Source organism: Suricata suricatta, chromosome 4 (genome assembly GCF_006229205.1).
Source record: "Suricata suricatta isolate VVHF042 chromosome 4, meerkat_22Aug2017_6uvM2_HiC, whole genome shotgun sequence".
Taxonomy (NCBI): domain Eukaryota; kingdom Metazoa; phylum Chordata; class Mammalia; order Carnivora; family Herpestidae; genus Suricata; species Suricata suricatta.
In genome coordinates, this window is record NC_043703.1 from 126,405,918 (window position 1) to 126,425,671 (window position 19,754).

Genomic DNA, 19,754 nt, shown 5'->3' on the forward strand with positions numbered 1-19,754 from the left:
GGGCAGAGCCGGCGCGCAGCGTGCTGAGCGAGCGCGGCGGGCGCGCGGCCCTGGCAGCCCCACGCCCCTGCCTCTCGCGCTGCCCGCGCCATGAAGCACATCCCAGTTCTCGAGGACGGGCCGTGGAAGACCGTGTGCGTGAAGGAGCTGAACGGCCTCAAGAAGCTCAAGCGGAAAGGCAAGGAGCCGGCGCGGCGCGCGAACGGCTATAAAACTTTCCGATTGGACTTGGAAGCGCCCGAGCACGGCGCCACCGCCACCAACGGGCTGCGCGACAGGACCCAGAGGCTGCAACCGGTCGCGGCCCCGGTGCCAGCCCCGGTGGCGCCGGCTGTTCCTTCAGGTGGGGGTGTGGACCCAGCCGGGGAGCGCCGGGGCGCTCGGGCGCCGGAGGTCTCGGACGCGCGGAAACGCGGCTTCGCCCTGGGCGCAGTGGGGCCGGGACTCCCCACGCCGCCGCCGCCGCCGCCGGCTCCGGCGTCCCAGGGCCCGGTATCTGGGGGTCCCGAGGCGCAGCCTTTCCGGGAACCCGGCCTGCGTCCCCGCATCTTGCTGTGCGCACCGCCTGCACGACCCACGCAGTCGGCGCCCCCTGCGCCCCCGGAGTCTTCAGTGCGCCCGGCGCCCCCCACGCGCCCCGGGGAAAGTTCTTACTCGTCAATTTCACACGTAATTTACAATAACCACCAGGATTCCTCCGCGTCGCCTAGGAAACGGCCGAGCGAAGCGACCACTGCCGCCTCGGAGATCAAAGCCCTGCAGCAGACCCGGAGGCTCCTAGCGAACGCCAGGGAGCGGACGCGGGTGCACACGATCAGCGCAGCCTTCGAGGCGCTCAGGAAGCAGGTACCGGCTCCCAGCCGCACACCCACACTGCGCCCGGGCGATGGCTGCCGGAGTGGGTGGGTGAATGCGGGGAGATTTTAGGGAGGATGAGGGTGTGTGTGAAGCGCATATTGTTCTCGCCAGGTCGGCCCCAGGGCCCGGATAGATTTGAGCCCTTCCAGGGCAGTAACCTTTGTCACTGCGTTGGTACGGATCTTAGCTTGCAAAGTGAGGGCAAAGGTTCGAGATCTCTGGCCCAGGCACGTCCCGGTTCTTCCTCCAGCCCCCCAGGGTGACCCTGTCCGCACGTCTGACTTCAGCCCTCATAGTTCACTTTTGTGGCAGCGAGTTATTTGTCTCCCCAGGTCCCTGGGGCGCGGTGGGGAGTGGAGAGAGGGAATGTGGGAATCTGTCTCCAGCCAAGAAGAGTAAGGAAGACTCTTCCTCTTTGGGCTTTTATCATGGTCTGGGTCTTGGGAGGCCCAAGATGCTGCGGAGGAGTGGACCTAGTTTTGCTAGCCCCTCTTCAGCTCCTACCTCTCCAAAGGGATATCCCTGCACTCAGGCTGCTTTGGGGTTCTGCGCCCCTTTCCCTGGTATTCTTAAGGATCTGGGCTACAAGCCTGCGTCCCCTCCCCAGGGGGCAGCCTCAGGAATTGGCTGGTGAGAGCCTTCCCAGAGGATATCCTCCACTGCTCCCCATAATGAAACAGGTAGGTCTGCTGAGGGGACTGGATGGTTGGGGGATCTTCAGAGCCCACTTCTGAGGTGGGTCAGGGGCTTCTCAGTTTGGGGCTGGTGGATACTGCAATAACGAGTGTCCTCTGGGGGGGGGATGAATGAAGAAGAACATTTGTCAGAGAATTACCTTTAGTGGGGAGGAGCAGTTTTGCAATTAGACTTTAAACAAGACTGAGACTGCCCTGGGCTTCTAGACTTCTCATTTTCTTAGAAGGGAGATCTATGAAGAGGGTAATAAGTGCCCCCTGTTCCCAGCCCCACAGGGCGTGGGGAAAGATTGGGGGTGGATGTGACTGGTTTAGATATTCAGGGGTTTTTTTGCTTACTTTGCTGATTTCTTGTGCAACTCCAAGAAAGTAACTCAACCTCTCTGGGCTTTAGCCAATGACAAAGCATCTGAGAAAACATGATCTTCTTTTTGGATCCCACTGTCTTCCTCCTGTGGGCGGAGTAGACAGGTACATGTGTCCATCCATTGGAAGGGAATTGAGCTCCTGAGAGAAAAGAGGCTCTACTGCTTGAGCCAAAGTGTCTTGCTTGGGCTTGGGGAAGATACTTGGTCAGTGAGGTGGCCAGCCACACCGGCTGGGACCCTGGGCAGTGGGCCCAGTGGAACATCCAGGCTTATTCTTGGATAGCAGCTCTGTGTCTGAACGCCTGGGGAGGGTGGCAGCCTGTAGAGCGTCCTACAACCCACCCCAGGGATGGAAGGATGACAGAAGGGCAGAAAGATGACTGTACACTTGCTTACCTTGTAGCTAGGGAGACGCTCCCAAGTTGGGGAGGCCACGTGCCCAGAACATCACAGCCGGTGAGGAGCAGAGCAGGGCTGTCTCGGTCCCTTTGACTGCCAGTTCAAGGCCCCTTTTGCCCCTCTGCATACCTCTTTAATTTCTGAGAAGGTATTCGTGGTCTCTGCGTACTCAACTATATCGCATTCAGTGGCTTTAACTTCTTTCAGTAATATTCCATCTTGTTTGATCTTAAAACCCTGTCAGGCTGAATTAGTCCATTCAGTGGAGTGGAAAACTGAGGCCTGGAGAAGGAAGGAAGGAGACTTATCCAAGATCACCTAGTGAGTTAAGGAAGATGACAGCAGTTTCTGTACTGCCTGGCTGGCCAGATGCTTTCCACAGGGCCATCTTTGTACCAGTGTCATGTTTATTCACAATCAGAAGCTGATTAACACATGGTTGAGTCTGAGATGAGATTATTTGAATCCTCGTCCCTATTTCCTTCTACCCTTCCTGTGGGGAAGTTCAACATAAAAAGGACAGATTCAGGGGCATACCTGTGTCTATATAATGATCATTACATGTGCCCAAGAACACACGAAAACACATGGTCACAGAGGTGCCTGCTCCTGTTTGTTCCCTCCTTGCTCAATACCTCTCTGTCCCTTCCCTAGAACAGGCCATAAAGAGCATCTGCCTATTGTCTGGGAGGGAAGGAAATATGGCAAGGGCACTGTGGTCTCAGAGCCAGGGGCTGAGGCCACACCCACATGGCACACATCTGATGGAGAAAGTCCTGCGTCCTGAAGGAGCGCCTGCCTCCTCTGGGCCTCAGTCCCCACATGTAAGAGGTGCACGAAGCCACATCCCAGTCCAGACCCTCCAGTCCAGACAGGCTGTAGCTCGGGATCCAGGCTCGGGTTTGACTGTTTGAAATGGGCCCATGGCAAAGGAGGGAAAGGAAGGAGGATGGTTTTGCCTGAAATAAGGACTTGGCCATCACAGCACCGAGCTCTGTAGCTCTTATCTGGGGTTTTGTTTCCCTGAGCAGCTTCCGGGTCTGGCTAAAAGAGCACTGGGTGAGGAGTGCAGACGCCCCCTCTGGGTTTGAATCATGCCTCTGCTGCAGCCTTTCTGTGTGATTATGGAAAGTCACTTTCCCTCTCTGGGCTTCAGTCGCCAAAGCTGGAAAATGGTGCTAAGGCTTCCCCCCACCTCCCTACCCTCCCTAGCTTCTTTGCAAAGAACAAATGAAGAAAGAAATGGGCTGTAGGAGGAATGAACAATCCTTGAGCATTTATAGTGTCCTCAGTGCAAGGCAAAGCCTTGAGAGGTATGGAAATAAATATTCTATAATCATTTTATTTTATTTAAAAATTTTTTAACATTTAGTCATTTTTGAGAGAGACAGAGACAGAGTATGAGTAGGTGAGGGGCAGAGAGAGAGGGAGACACAGAAGCAGGCTCCAGGCTCTGAGCTGTCAGCACAAAGCCCAATGTGGGGCTTTAACTCATGAACCTTGAGATCATGACCTGAGCCGAAGTTGGACACACAACTCACTGAGCTACCCAGGCGCCCCCATAATCATTTTAATAACAATGATAGAAGCTACCATTTATCAGATGTTTGTTTTGGGCCAAGCACTGGGCTAAGCATATTATGTGTAATAGTTCATTTAATGAAATGGGTAGTATTATTAGCCTCCCCCCATTTCACAGATAGTGAAACTGAGGTTCAGAGAGCTTATGTGAGTTGGCCAAGGTTGCAGCCTTTTGCCACCACATAGGGCCTTGCGGGTTGTGTAACGCGCATCTCCTTGGCGTACAGCCATTAGATTTGTGTGTGGCGGTGGCTCCTTGGCATGGTGCAGGCACAGCCTGGGTAGCTGTGTGCCACTGTCACTGTAGGGCCGGGATTTAGATCAGAGTCAGTGAGTCACTCCAGTGCCCAGGCTTCGAGAAGCTCTGCTTCTCTGGGCTCTTGAATGCCCTGGAGCTGTCCGCCCTCAGCATCAGGAAGCCTTCGGTTTGGTCCAGCCAGCCCACTCTGCTCTTAACCAGAAAGGGAAGTGGGGGCAGCTGCTTGGCCAAGGAAGTGCAGGTGGGGAGAGGCCCTCTGGTCTTGGTGGGGGCGGTTAGGGGGGGTGCGGGGCAGATGGTCAGGCCACAGCACATGCCACCAGCCCAGCTGCGTAGGGCCCTTCCTGCTGCCTCATGTGACGGCCATGTGTGCACAGCTGGGCCTGGCCCATGTGCAGGGCTGCTCGGGGCCAGGTGGGAGGTGGTCAAAAGGAAAGCCTGGCCTTGCTGGGTGAGTGAGGGGAGAGGCCGGAGTTCTGGCCTCAGCCTCCTGGCAGAACGATGGGACAGCTGGTGTGTGTGCAGCTTTCCTCTCTCCTGTCAAAACTGGAAGCCCCTCAGCCTTGATGGCAGCCTTACAGGGCAGAGGCCTGGGGTGGCAGTGGGGGGGCCCTCAGGGCCTGCTGAGGCACCTCTTCATGAATGGGCTGCCAAGAAGGTTGGGCCTGGGGCCCCTTCCCTGCTCTTTTCCCAGGAGATCCTCACCGAGTGAACTCAGGGTGACCGGGATACCATCCGATGCCTCCAACCCTGTACCTGCCTTAGTCCCCACCCCGTAGGATGCCGGGGTTGTTACCCCACGGCAGCCAGTGCCCACCTCCTCAGGGACTGGGGGCAGGCCAGCTTTGGGGACTCCATCCACATGGTTAAGGGGTGACAGAGGGCTTTACTCTGCCCCCTCAGGAACACAGTCACCAGGGTGGCTGTTTATTGAGCCTCACTGCATTGGGTGAACCTGAGCCTGTTGCACATCACTGCTGTCACCTTCCCATTTTACAGATGAGAACACTACAGAGAGGTTAAGTGAGTGACCAGGACTTGTACCCATGGTCTGTCTAGCCCTGGGGCCCTGACTCTTAACTACTAAGACCTAGATTCTCAGGGTCCGGCTTCGTCGCTGTGTGGAACGGGGATTTTAGAGAACCTATTGCTGTAGAACTTGACAAGGACCTGGCACAGCCCTGCACCAAGTGGCTTCACCCCAGGCAGCCAGTACTCACTGAGCGGTTAGAAAATAGTTTCAAATGCAGTCGGGCTCAGCTGTGTGCTGTGGACCTGGTCGTATTGGAGCTCTGTTGATCCAGGAGTCCCGAGAAGCTACGTGGAGCATCCTGGGTGGGGTGTGGAGAGGGGGAGGGCTTTGAGGACTTTCCTGCGTGGACTGGTAGGTTCTTAGGTTTGTTTCTCTGTAGCAGCCTCCTATATTTGCCTACTGGACTCCCACTCTGAGGTAGTGGTATTCTGATGATCATTTTGTTGGTGAGGAAACTGAGGTCCTTTAAGGTTATGGAACTACCTAAGATCACATTGGATGGCCAGGAGCAGACCAGGCTCCCAGGCCTACCTTCTCCAGCTTCTCTCTCTCCAGGAGAGAGTCTGGCTTGAGGTGGGTGGGAAGGGATGTTTGGGGGTGCCTCAGGGACCTTGTGAAAAACCCCACCCCTGGTCCTCTGAAGCTTGAGAATCCTGATGGGGTGAGCACAAGGCAGGTGCTTTACTTTCCTGGAAGTTGGGCAGCCTGTCAGGAGTTGAAACCATGTGACCCTGCTGTCTCCTGTCCCTGTTTCCTCTGACCAGGGTCTCAGACAGCTGCTGAGGGGTTCCCCTGCATCCTGCATGTGGAGTGGGGGGAGGGGGGTTGCTGGTAATGCACAAAGGCTAAGGTCCCATGGGATGATCAGTCCAGAACGCTCCATCCCCAGCTTAGAAGGGTGGGCTGCCTGTCCCCGACCTTTGGCTGTAAAGGCTCATCCAAATCTTCAAGCAATTGCTTCTGGCTCATTGGAAGGAGCCCAGCTGAGGCATCAGATGCTTCTTTGTACAGTGGAAGTGATCATTTCCACCTCACTTTTTAAAGATAAATATATGTGTTATATTAAAACCATAGATAAATAAAGTTTAAAGGTAAATGTAGGTGCTATATGAGAAATACCCTTAGTAGGTCACAGTAAACAGCAAGAGGTGGCCTGGTCCCCAGTCATGTGGAGTCCCCAGGCATTGTTATCCCCGCTCTCTGGGTGAGGGAACTAAGGCTCAGAGAGGTGAAGGCACTTGCCTGGAGTCACACCACGGATCAGTGTCTGTGATTCACACCAGCTCTTTCCACCCTACCTCCACCTCCCAGAACTAGACCTGCTGTTAGACTCTTTGCAGGGGCCAGGCCAGGCCAGGGTGCTTCTGACGGGCCTTCTGGGGCCAGGGGGCTGCATCCTGGGGCTTAAAAATTCCAGGAGAGTCTGGAATTAACCAGGGGAGGGGAGAAGGAAGAGTGAGATGCTCAAAAAGTGCCCTTGGCGTCCCATATATGGCCACCTGTGGTAGAGGGAGCCTGGGGCGCTCAATGGCCGTGTACCTTCCTTTATTTGGAGGAAGGTTTTAAATGGGACAAACGACCTGCAAATTGATGCCATAACAGCAGATATACAACTAGAGCTTGATCGATGCTTTCCTTGTCAGAGCTGGGTTTTGATAAAAGCAATGGGACAGAGTGACAAAACTGGCCCAGAGCCTGGCACGGGAGCCCCTGGGTTGGCTTGGCCTCATTGGTTGCTCTGGAACCCTGCACTGCCCATGGATCCCTACGTGCAGCTCCTTCCTGAGATCCCTACTCCCCACTGGCAGGAAAGCCCATCTGTTCAGGGCCAAGAGCTCAATGAGCTGGATAACTCCCAGCTCAGCTCCTGGGTGAAAACGACAGGGACCTGTGTCCCTGAGCTGCGCCCAGTGCCCAAGGGCTTCTGCCAGATAGGCACTCCCTCTTGGGGTGCAGAGGAGCCAGAACTGCTGGGCTGGCTTTTGAGATCCCCCCCGCCCTGACTCCCAGGAACCTTTCTGTCCCACAGACCTTGTTTATTTGTTCAGGCTGATAGAGCAGGATTCTCTTGACTCTGGTTGGGAACAGGCAAAGTGCATTCTTCTGCTGGCCTTTCTCGGCTTTCCTTGGATGGGTTTGGAGCCACAGCCAGGGCTGGTGGGAGGTGGGAAGGGGGAGTGCACAGGAGGCTAGCATTCTGTCACCAAGCTGCTCCTTTTTCCGTTTCCCAGCTTGGTAAGGGGCAACTCCTTGGCAGCTGGAGGATTTCCGAAGGAGACGGCAAACCTTGTCTCTGGAGGGGGTGCCATTTCGCCACCTGGGTGGCGGGGTGTGGGGCGATGAGCCAGCATGGTGTCCTGGCCCCAGGCCTCCGGCTCCTCCCCTGCTCCAGAGCCCCTCTTTGGAGACGTTCTGCAGTCATAACTCACTGTGTTGTATTAGGCCTCACTCTGCGGGATGCACCCGTCATCTCACTTAATCCTACCATGCTGGGAGGGCAGTCCTGGGGCATCTGAAGAGGATGGTGATATCACTCACCCAGGCTCTTAGAGCTGGGGAGAGAGAGCTAGCGTCAGGAGCTGAACCCAGATGACCAAAAGGGATGTGTGCTTCAGCTCTATGCCGAATACCTAAATCTCCATCCTCAGAGAGAGGGAAGGGTTTTGAACCCACTTCTAAACATTCTGGAGACACCTGGTGAACATGGAGGTAAATCATTCATTTATTTATTCATTCATTCCTTCATTCAACAAATGCTCTTGAGGGCCTGTTTACGGTCAAGGCCTGTGCTGGGCTCTGCACACATACATGGGCCTTCCTCCAACGGCTCACTGGGAGACTGGCCATTAAATGAGTCACGATAATCACGAGTCATGGACAGTTGGGGAGCTATTAGCATTGAAGGCAGGTGCCCCTTCGTACAGTCTTCCCCTTGCCTCCTGGTTTAGGGTTGGGTAGGAAAGGTCAGAGAGAGCTCCTGGACATGGTGAGGTTTCAAGTGAAATCAAAATAGATGATGCACTTAGAGTCCCTGTCTGAGGTGACTGTCTTCTTCATGCTTTCACAGTCTCTGCACCAGTGACAGTTTGGGCCAGGCAATTCTTGGTGGTGGGGGCCTTATAGGACCCTGTGCATTACGGGCTGTTTAGCAGCAACCCTGGCTTCTATCCAGTAGGAGTCAGTAGCACCTCCCCTCCCCTGATCCCCGAGATGGACAGTTAGATATGTCTTGCAGACATTGTCAACAGTCCCTCGAGGGACAGAATCATCCTCAGTTGAGAACCACTGGCACAGAACAGTGCCTGGCATATTGGGGCTACTCACCAAACACTCCTGGAATAGACATGTTGGGGTGACCCCCTCCGTGAGATGGGGGTTAATCAGTACCAGAAGCGGGGGTAGGGGTGGCTGCTGGGTATAGATCCTGGAGAGCCAGGGAGCGGAGGAGACCAGAGTCCTGGTCATTGGGTCAGCGTATTTCAGCCGTGTAGGTGAACGGTGCATCAGAGGCTCAGTGGGCTGTATCAGCAACAGTCATTTGCACGTCACAGCACAGAGCTCAGCTGTTGCCTTCATCACCCTTTGCTCATGCAGGACAGTGTTAAAAAGGTAGAGGCTCCATCTCTTCACACCATACAAACCCGTGTGCAATTAGTGTGTACTTGGCGATGAGTCACTGACAAGCATGTCTGGTTGGGGCTGTTAAGTATTTACTGTGCACCTTTTGCATGCCCAGCAGCACCTCAGGTCCAGAGGGCATAAAGAGAAAGAGAAGAGAAAAAGAAAACCAACCGTATGTGTGCCCTCCCCGCTAAGCACTGGCACTTGCCTTTGTGTACGTTCCCAGAGCCCCGGGTACCTAATTCCATTATGACGTAGTAACAAAACTCTTGAGCGTGAGTCCTCTGAAGTCAGGAATCGAGTTATTGTTCATAGTTGGGCCCTCAAGTGCCCAGCAAAACAAGTGTCACCGCGTGAGTGGATGCATGGAACATCGGAGCTGACACATGTGTCCATTCTCTCAGAGAGACTCCTTAGGGAGGCTGGGGACAGAGCTCTGTCACGGTGGGACCTCATATGCTTCATTTCTATGTCCTTGTGGGCCTTAGTTTCTTCCCCTGCAATATGGGAGCGTGGATGCCTCTGGAGTTTGTGAGTGGATGAGTTGGGGTGTGTGTGTGTGTGTGTGTGTGCGCGCGCGTGCGCACGCGTGCCCGTGCAGGTGCTTCAAAAATAAAATCCACATCAAGGGATTGGACAGGCCACCTCTGCTGCCCAGCAGTCCCCTCTCAGGCAGTGGGAGGGGCCCCACGTTGGCCTGGCCGGGGTGCCCTGCTGGGCCTTGCTCAGAACAGAGACCCCCGGCATCCCCTCCTGATGCCTCCTCATCCCCCAGGTGCCGTGTTACTCATACGGGCAGAAGCTGTCCAAGCTGGCCATCCTGAGGATCGCCTGTAACTACATCCTGTCCCTGGCGCGGCTGGCCGACCTCGACTACAGTGCCGACCACAGCAACCTCAGCTTCTCCGAGTGTGTGCAGCGCTGCACCCGCACCCTGCAGGCCGAGGGCCGTGCCAAGAAGCGCAAGGTATGTGCCAACCACTCAGGCAGCAGCCTCTGGAGGGGGATAGGAGAGGCAGGAGGAGGAATCAGACCGCCCCACTCTTACCCAGGCTTCTAAGGGGGCCAGTGAGGTCAGCCTCTTAGAGGTTTGCGAGGGGTTGCTCCGGCTTCAGAACTCCTCACGCCCCTGGGATTATGGGGGTGACTGTACTCCTGGTGATGGGGCTGGTGGGTACCTTGGACAGTCACCCTGGGCCTCCGGGCCTGGGTTTTCTCACTTACAGCAGAAGATGGTGTATCTGAAGCTCTTTCTGGTTCTGTGTGCTCTGGTGCTGTATTGTCCAGGTGGCCTCTGATAGATTTATATCAGAATGAGATCCTCCGAGCAGGGTGACAGCCCAGAGAGCCCTTCGGCATGTTTTGGGAGAGTGACTTAGCCTGTGGATTACCTGAGGCCATGTATTAAGGCGAGTGATATTTGTGATTCATTCATTCATTCTGAAGAGATTTGCCGAGCCCCACCCTTGTACCAGTCATGCTGGGCAGGGGCTGTAGCAATGACAGACATATGGTCCCAGGCCCCCTGAAGCTCACAGCATGGTCAGAGTGACCCTTCCCTTCTGCCAGTAGATATGGATGGTATGGGATGGCAAGGTGGTCTCAGAGGTCTCTGCTAAGGGCGGTGGAAGGCCAAGCAGAAGAGGGACAGGTCACCTCTCCTGCCCAAGGGAGTTTGAAAGAGCATCTTAGTGTAAGTAGTGTTTGATCTGGGACCAGAAGGACAACCAAGAGGTCACCAGGAAGATGAAACATGGAATAGCATCCGCAACAGAGGGAACAACCTATACAAAGCTTGATGTGTTTAGAGATATATGTGCAAGAGGAAAGGTGGTGGGCGCAGCTGTGGTCCCTGAATGGCCTGTGCTTCCAGCCTTTCCATTTTGGGGGCAGGGCTGGGCAGCATGGACCAAGGCTTGTGGCAACCCTCTGGATGTCTGTTCCTATGAGGCTAGGGGAAGAGACACACAGGGTGGGACCCAGTCTGTGTCCACGAGGAGGGTGGAGGCTGTGAGAGATGCCTGGCTGCCATGGGCATCCAGGAGTGGGGAGGGTGGGGGAGCCCACTGACTGGCATCCTCCATCCTTCCTTCTGCCTTTTCCGTCCTTCCTGACCTGCCTCTCCCTCTCATCCCTGACGTTCCTCCTCCAGCCCCCCTTTCCAGCAGGCTCCTCTCTGGGTTCTCCAGGTTTCCCAGAGGCCTCTGGGCTCTGAGCCAGCGAGGTTCCCCCCCAACCCCCGGACTCTCCTGCCTCCACCAAGGAGGGCCACGCACGTCCTCACCGCCAGCCGCTGCCGCAGTAATTGTACGTTGCATTCCTGGGAGTGATTTAACATGGACCAATTAGATGAAATCCTCATCAAGTGGGTGAGAGAGGAAGCGCCACTGGCTGCTGGCAGGGCGGCTTTCCTCTGGAAAGTGACACGGGTAAATTAAGGGCGTGATTGATGGCTCCATGCAGGGCTCTGTGACAAAGGAGGTTTGTAAACTCTGGGTGAACTTCCCATGGCATTTGGGCGGTCGGAGGCGTGGATGGGCAGGGTGGCCAGCGCCGTTTGCTCCAGATTCACCCCTCATCCCCTCGCTGCCCCCCCAAGGTCCCCCATGCAGCAAGACAGGAGTGCTGAGGCCTCCTCTCTTCCCTGTTCCTTGACTGAAGCAGACTCTGTCCTGGGCTGCGGAGGACAGAAGGAGATGGGGTGAAGGTGCCCAGCAGAGATGAGATTTTGGCTTCCCCTGAAATCACTGCAAATATAAGACACCTTAGAGGCCATCTGGTCCAACCTTCCTATTGTGCAGATTGGGAGACTGACATGGCAGACTGTGGTTCAGAGCATCAAAGAACCCTGAGCTCATAGTCACCTACCAGCTCTGTCATCTTGGACCTGTTTCCTAACCTCTTTGAGCCTCGGTTCTCTCGCTGACAAATGGGCCCAGTGGGAACATCATCAGTGATTTCTCAGGCTCTCTCCAGCCTGTGTGTCCACACGGGGGTCGTGCCTCACCTCAGCAGAGCATGGGGCCGCGTGCATCCTGCACCCCCTCCTGCTGACTGTCTGTGAGCTGCTACCTCCCAAGGCTGTGCCTGCACTGTCGGCACTGCCAAGAGGACTTAGATGGACAGGGTCCTGGAGTTGCCAGGACAGCTGAGGGCTTCTCCAGCCCCAGCGTTGTACCCTGGCAGGTAAGGGGTTCACAGGGCCACCCTGTGTCTGTGACCTGTGCTTCCCTGCATCTCTGTCACCATGCAGGTAGGTAAGTTCTGAGATGGCCTTCCATCATCTGAGATGGTCTCTGGTGACCTGCGAAGTGGCCCTGAGCGACTGGGGCAGGCCACCTTTTTGTTAACCAGAATCAAGGAGGCTAGTATCCCTGGAGATTGATCATTCACTCACTCACTCACTCACTCATTCATTCGTTCATTCATTCATTCACTCATTCAATATTCATTGAGCACGTGCAGTGAGTTCCACACTGAGGCTTGACCCTCCATTGTCCCTGTACACAGAGTATATGGATTTGGGGCTCAGATCAAGCCTCTGGACCTCTCTCCTGCAGCCACTGAGGTTTAGGGGTGGGGGTGAGCCAGGCTTAAACACTAATGAGAGAGGTAGAAAGCAAAGAAGGGAACAAACCAAAAAACACATGCCAATGTAAGTGGCTCAAAGAAGTCCTCTGTACGTGGCAGTGACCCTCACCAGTACGACTGATAGCAACGTCAGCTGTCCCATTTGATGGCTCCCTCACACAGTTCATGTGTCCTCAAGAGGCTGGGCGGCCCTTTCTCAGGACGCCTCCTTGAGTGATTGCACACCACGTCATCTGAGATCCCCCGCAGCACTGACAAACTGCCTTGCCTGCCCCACCAGACTTGCATTAAGAACGCAATTTAATCTGAATTCAGTTCCCCCCACCCTCGCCTCAGGTCCCAGGTGCATCCTTCTGCCCCATCTCAGCCCTTCCCTGCCAGGGTGGGAGTTTAGTGTCCCTTGACCGGTGGGTCCTCTGTCTCTGGTCCTCATGGAAAGCAATTTTGAGGGTTCAGAACCTCGTCTAAAGCCCCAGTTGTGCGGTGAGGCCTATGCCGGAGGCCGCCCAGCCCAGAGTTGGTGGGGAAGAGTGGATGGGCCCTGGAGAGCTGAGTCCTGACTCTGGCTGTAGCTGGAGATAATGCACTTTAAGCACCTGGCTCTGGGCCATGTTTCTGCAGCTCCTGTTTTTAAAAGCAGCTACTCCTGGGAGCTTTGGAGGAGGAGGAGGAGGAGGAGGAGGAGGAGGAGGAGAAAGAGAAAGAAGTACAGAAGGCTGTTTCACACCTGGGCTGGGTGGGCCTTGCCAGACCTGCAGAATAGGAAAGGACCAATTTCCCAAAATCGAGGATGCCCCTTTCCAGCGACTTTAACCTATTGAGTATAATAATAGTGGTAATAATGACAGCTACTATCATTGAAGGCATAGTTTAAAAAAATTTTTTTTAATGTTTTTTATTTATTTTTGAGAGACAGCACGAGAAGGGGAGGGTCAGAGAGAGAGGGAGACACAGAATCCAAAGCAGGCTGCAGGCTCTGAGCTAGCCATCAGCACAGAGCCCAACACGGGGCTCGAACCCACAAACTGTGAGATCATGACCTGAGCCAAAGCCGGACGCTTAACCGACTGAGCCACCCAGGCGCCCCTCAAGGCATAGTTTAAACGCTAGTGCTAGATGGCCAGTAAGTTCGTGCCCTCAAGTTGCTTGCAGGCTATTTGGAGATGGGGAGAGAGAAAACATCATGATGCATTGAAGCCTGGCTGGTGGTTAGTGACCCCCGGGGCTGTGCCGGATGGACGGAGGCTGGCTCTATAAGGCTGGAGGTGGCTCCTAACGAGTAGGGTGATCTCGACCAGAGGAAGCCCTGAAGCTGATGCAGCTCCATCAGACTTATATCTTCCCTCTTTCTCTGCTAATTCTTAAGCGACAGAGGCTTTTCTTGGTGATGGCAGGTCCCAGGGTGACCTGCTCCTTTTTGGAAGAACATCTTGTGTGTGGACTTCTGTAGCTTTGGTGCTGGGGACAAGCGGGGGTGGTACATTCGTTTTGGGTTGGGGATCCATGGGAGCCAAGGTGTTTCGAGGGGCCCCTTAGTGTCTGAGTGGAGACCCTCATGTGGACTGTCCCCAAGCCCTGAAGCAAGTGACACAGTCTCGAGAATTCCTGCTCTGGCTGGATCCAACTGCCTGTGTGCCTGGGCTCCTGTGTCCCTAGAGTATCCACCAAGGGACACCATCCTGGCTCTGTCCCCACTTGCGTGTACATAGTCACCTGCACTGGGGCCTCAGTGCCCGCTTCTGTGAGGTGGCCTGTCACCAGAAGTGATTTCTAAGGCCCTTTCTGGCTGGGCTTTTCGAGCTGATGTCAACTTAGCTCCTTTTTCTGTCTGAATGACTAAACGTGTTCCTTTCCCTGTGCCCCGCATGGGCACCTCATGCAGACCTGAGAGCTGCTTCCAGAGACTGCTGGCTCTCCAGTGCAGTGTGTCCCGGGAACACTGGCACGTGCTCAGATCTTGTGACTCTTCCTGCCAGGCCTGTGGGGGGGGGGGGGCAGGGTACTGGTGCTGCCCCATCACACAGATAGTGACGCTGAGGTTCGGAGGCATAAGGAACTTGACCAAGGTCCCTTAGCCAGTCAGAGAGGTGTGCAGGGGCCCCTACCCTTCCCTGTCCTGCCTCCCACATGGAAGTGGGTGTGTGAGAAGAGGTTCTGTTTCCAAATCCTCCCAGCCAAGTTACTGAGTTAAATACCATTTGCCTTCAAAGCCCATAGAGTCCATCTATGCTGGGAAAAAAGGGGGGTGGGTGGGAAACCACCATCAAATTCCCTTCTAGTCATAAAAATGGATGCAATTTATTTTTTCTGGCATTCCAATTACATAGACGTTTGTCGCCAGCTGTTTGCTCTAACACAGAGTGTGCTCTCAGCTGCCGTTTCTCCTCTCACATTTGACACCATTAGTCCACAAGTCTGGCAGGGACTGGGCTGGAGGGATCATAGGCTAGGGAGCCTCACAGGTGAGCTCAGAGCCAGCTTTCCCTGGAAGGTGGAACTCGGTCCTCTGATGTTCCTCAGGTGGTCCCACGGTGGGGTAGAGTCTGGTGCTGCTTTCTTCTCTGCCTTCATGCCCTCCTGTCTCCTCTTCCAAATTGCTGCCCACCTGACATGAGTCAGGAGCCTGCTGTCTATGGGTGAAAACTTGGAGTCTCGGGCACAGCAACTAAGAACCAACCACCCATGGTCAGAAGGTCACAGAGACATGAGAAGACGCTGCCCAGGCTCTAACCAATCACCCTCAGGAATGCAGAGACCCTTCAGAGAACCCCCTCCTCCCACAAGCTCCTCTTTGAGCAAGGGTGTCCCTCTGGAAATGCCTGCAGAGGCTCCGTGACCCTTGCTCCATGACACTGAGAAAGGGTGTCTGTGTCGGTGGGGGGTTAGGTTGAACCCTACAGTTCTCTTCCATTCTATCTGGTGCATTGTGTAACTTTAAGACATACAAACGTGTAACAGAGAGACCCTCAGTAAAACTGAAGTAGGCAAAGTATAGAGTTTGGGGCTGGAGACCTGGGTTTCATTCCTGACATGCGCACAGCCTAGCAGTGTAACCTTAGGCATGTTACTTAACCTCTCCGATCCCCTACTCCCTCATCTGTAAAGTCAGAGCCCACATGCCTTCCTTGCCACCTTGCTTGAAGGATTAAACAGGTCCCCATATGAGAAGGGGCTGGCATTTTCTCCGTGAGTGCCAGAAAGGAAATCTCAGGAATTTATAGCAGTAAGGTAACAACTTCATGTGGAACCCTAGGAAGGACTGTCTCAGGAAAAGGCAGTGCCTGGGTGGATGAATGACTGACCAACCAAAAGACAGATAAGAATGAATAGCTCTGAATGCGGGACCCCTCCCCTCTCCAGCACTTCAGCCCAAACCCCCAGTCCTGCACCCATAAGGTGAATGTGCAGCCAACTCAGAAATTCCCCGGCTTTTCAAGTTCATGGATTCATACCAAAAAAAAGTGCATAATGTTTGGTTGTGCACAGTAATCGTGCTAATAAACTGCCCCCAATGATCGTGTGGACCATGCGGTGAGTGCCCATTGTCTGCCAGGCACCTCACGTACATTATGTCTGCCTCACATTACATTAACCCCACAGGGTAGGACCTCTTCCCCCGTTGCACAGAGGGGAAACTGAGGCCAAGAAGAGAAGACAGCCCTTGCCCAAGGCCACCTGGCTAACAAGTGGTGAAGCCGTTTCCAGCCTGTGTCTCTTTGGTTCCAAGCTCCATGCTCTTCAACTCTGGAGGCCTGCCGGGCCCTCGGGCTCACCCACTGCCCATGGGGTGGCCTGCACCCAGCGGCCCCCCAGCAAATGCTGGGGGCAGTGCCTTGCCCCAAGGAGCAGCTCTTATGTAAGCGGCAGGGCAGCAGCACGTGGAGGCCCCATTTAGCCGCAGGGAGCCGACAGCCCGCTAGGGGTGGCGCTGGGGGTGGCGCAGGGTGGGGTCGGCCAGGGCATCCTCGCCCCCACGCACCCCCAGCGCTGCACGGCCAGTGAGGCTTGACACCGGGTTAAGCCGCCTGGCGGCCTCTGGCTGCAGCTGGGAGCACGCCTGGTTCCCATTCGGGCCGCTGTGGTTTTGATTAGCTGTTCTGCGAGGCGGGCCTGGTGGTGAGTCGATGGGAGCTTCGCTGGCTGGAACAGAGGGTCCCCCGCCTGGCCGCCGCGGCCCCCCCTCCTGGCAGCCCCAGACTCCAGATGTTCCGAGCGCTCGCTGGGAAGGCCTGCTGGCGCCACGGAGGGCAGAGGGCAGGGAAAGCACGCGAGCTGGAAGCCCAAGCACTCAGTCACCGCAGGCCTTGGCAGCCCGCCCGGCCCTCTGCTGGCACATTCCCCAGCTCTCCCCTGGCCATCTGTTCCCAAAAAACCCTTTCAGAGCCTCATCATCACTCAGGATACAACAGCGCGAGCAGCTGGTTTGGAGGCAGAAGGGAAAACCGTGCAAAAGGTCCTTTGTGAGAGAGGAAACTCACTTATGAACAACAGGGCTGGACGCCGTAAAAGTTGGCGGCTGGAATTCTTGTTTCTCAGGCGCCGCCGTTTTCTCCTGACTTTTTATCTCTGGTTTTTATTTTTTTCCCCTCGTTTTCTTTTTATGTTGTTTTCTTCCTCTTCTTACACCACTTATGACTTTTCTTCCTCCTCCAAGGTGCCTGAAGACCACCTAATTAGTTCTCCTGGATGTTGCCAGAGTCCTTTCCTTCTCAGAACTGTTAGGATTAGGGACAGTTGGGAGTGACTGTTTTCATAAAACCTGGGCTGGAGGGGACGGACAGATGGGAAAGAAGGCGCCCAAGAGGGTGCGCTGGGGGCAGGGCGCAGGCCATCAATGCTCAGGTCTTGGACAAGAGGCAGAAAGTCATAAACCCAGGCACCAAAGAGGCCAGTGATGTCGGTGGGGTAGAGACAATGCAGAGACCCCCGTCGGCTCATCAGAGAGCTCTGTGGAGATGCTTTGGGAGGACAGTGGCATTCATAAATACCCTTGTGCTTGGGCCCCTCAGCTGATTGCAGTATGACATGAAGCCTTTTTAAAGAACTGGCTGCCTCTGCCAGAGGCTTCTGGGAGATGTGTGCCTGGAATCTGGGCACCTCCTGGGAGCAGTCACCTGGTCTGTCCGGAGGCCATGGGGTGCTGGGGCAGCTGGGACAGCAGCATCGGAGGACGGAACATGGCAAGGCGTGGCCCGCCTTCCTCATACCTGGTGGAGCACGGATTGGAGCTGAGAGCCAGGCCTCGGGCTGCCAGGTGGGGGGGAGGGGGGGAAGGGATGCCTCCCAAGTGTTGGGGGATGCTGATTTGATATGGGGGGGCACAGGTCAGGGCCAAGGGACTGGGGTCTCCCCTCTCCTTTCTCAATTCCCTGCATCCCTTCCCACTCTCGGCCCCCCACATCACCCCAGCAGACCCAGAAACTTCAGAACACCCCACGGCAGCCATGGAACAAGTCTGTCGTCCCGTGGCTGTGGGTGGCTGGCTTCTTCCAAGCCAAGGACTGTGGGCATTGGAGGGTGTCTATGTGTCTCATCTACATTGTACCCGGGCCCCTGCATTTCATTCCCTTGCTCTCCTTTCCTCCCTCCCAGTTTTAGTTGGAGAGAGGCAGCTCTGGAAGGACCAAATATTTACGTTTGTCACAATTTCAGAGCCATTAATCTCGCCATCTGAAGGGCTCAGAGCAGGCTGAGATCTACCCTTCCTACTTGGTCTCAGTGGACAGGTGTCTGGGCCCAGACTCTGAAGCCAGTCTCAGCTGTGCCCTGGGGCTGTGTGACTGGGTGGCCGTGTTCAAGTGTCCTGGCTGGAAGATGCCCAGCCTGCCTCCCGGATCTACTCAGGGACTGATGCAAAAAAGTATACACAACTGTTTTGTGAACTCCCTCCTCCCTACCATGTCCTCTGCCTGAGAAATTGTGGTCTTTGTGGGGCCAAAGGTGCAGAGGGCCCTGGGCAAGGAGGAGTACCCACTGGGCCCAGGCCCTTAGTTATAATGTGGAGTCAGCACAGTGAGCAGAAATTGCTTTCCAGTCCTGAGGCTTCCCTGCTCCCTGCCCACCCTCGAGCACCTGTACCCAGCACAGTGGAAGGCCCAGATCGGAGGGGCGCCTGCAGGCCCCAGTTCCTCGCCTGTCCTTGAACTGGCTCTCCCCTTTTACCTGCCCTAGCAGATCAGAAAGCTGGTTCGAGGGGGAAATAGCAATCCCTGCCTTCTTTGAGCTCCTAGTAAACATATTTCTGGGGGGAGAGGTAGGGATCCATTTCTTCCTTCAAGACCCTCCTGGCCTCCACCCAGGATTCCCAACCACCTGGGACCTGGCCCAGCTGCCCGGCTCCGTTGGTCCCACCCAAGCCCCTCCTAACAGCTCAGCCAGAAGCCAGCTCTGACCACCTCACTCGGGAGCCTCAGGGGCTCCCCACAGGCCAAGAGTAGAGGCCACACCTCTTCGTAGGACACCTGACCCTCCCCCAAGTGACCTGGCTCCAGCTGGTCACTCCCTGTGTCCCAATTTACACTCTAGCAACAAGGAACTCCTCGCCCAAAGGGGCTATTTTGGGCCTCTGTGCTCATGTTGTTCCTTCTGCCTGGAATGCCCTTCTCCCCTGTCTGGCTGGCTGACTCCTGCTCATTCTGGAAGGCTCAGTTCCTCCTGGAAGCCCTCCCTGACCCCTACCCCAGGCTCCTCCCCAGGGCCTCATAGGCATGGCCACTCTACTTGCCTTTACCACAGGGGTGTGGATAGTCTAATTCAGGAGATGTTATGATATGCTGTGAAGTAACGATATAAGATGTTCTATTATGTGATGTACCAGAGCTCATGTTATATCCTTACATTCTATTTTTAGCTGGCAGGTTACACCATATATTAGATGATATTATCACACCCACACTATACTACATTATGGTTTACGGTGTTTGTTTAGTGCCTGCTTCTCTAGCCAGTCTGGGTACCCTTTCATTTTTGTGTCCCAGTTTCTGGTGCATAGAAGGCCCCCCAAGTAATGGTACATCATTCCTTCAACGAATATCCACACAGCTGGGGCCGAGTATTCCTAGGCTCTAGGGCAGAGACTCGAGGGAAGGATAAACCAGGGGCTGTAGGACACAACCAAGGAAATGCCCCTGTGTTCCCTCAGGCCTCTACTTGGGGAGTTTGTGTCCTTGTTCCCTTGACTCAGTGAGGAAAGCTTTACATTTATGATCATGGAGCCCCCTCAAGGATCAACTTAAACTAAGTAAGGGTTCCTGTTTCTCAGGAAAGCTGAAGGGAGGCAGCTGCTTCCTGGGCTCCAAGGCTTCTTTCTGTCTTCGCCTCATGGCTACATAGTGGCTATCACAGCACTG

General features: G+C 55.1%; 1 protein-coding gene across 1 annotated transcript in view; it reads left to right on the forward strand.

Moving 5' to 3' along the window:
* The first annotated feature begins 15 nt into the window (after positions 1-15).
* Positions 16-19,754, forward strand: part of ATOH8 (atonal bHLH transcription factor 8) — a 31,462-nt gene continuing 11,723 nt past the window's right edge. The window contains exons 1-2 of the mRNA XM_029936282.1: positions 16-846; positions 9,590-9,781. Of these exons, the coding sequence (XP_029792142.1) occupies positions 91-846; positions 9,590-9,781 (948 nt within the window). The 5' untranslated portion in view covers positions 16-90. The remainder of the gene's footprint in view (positions 847-9,589; positions 9,782-19,754) is intronic.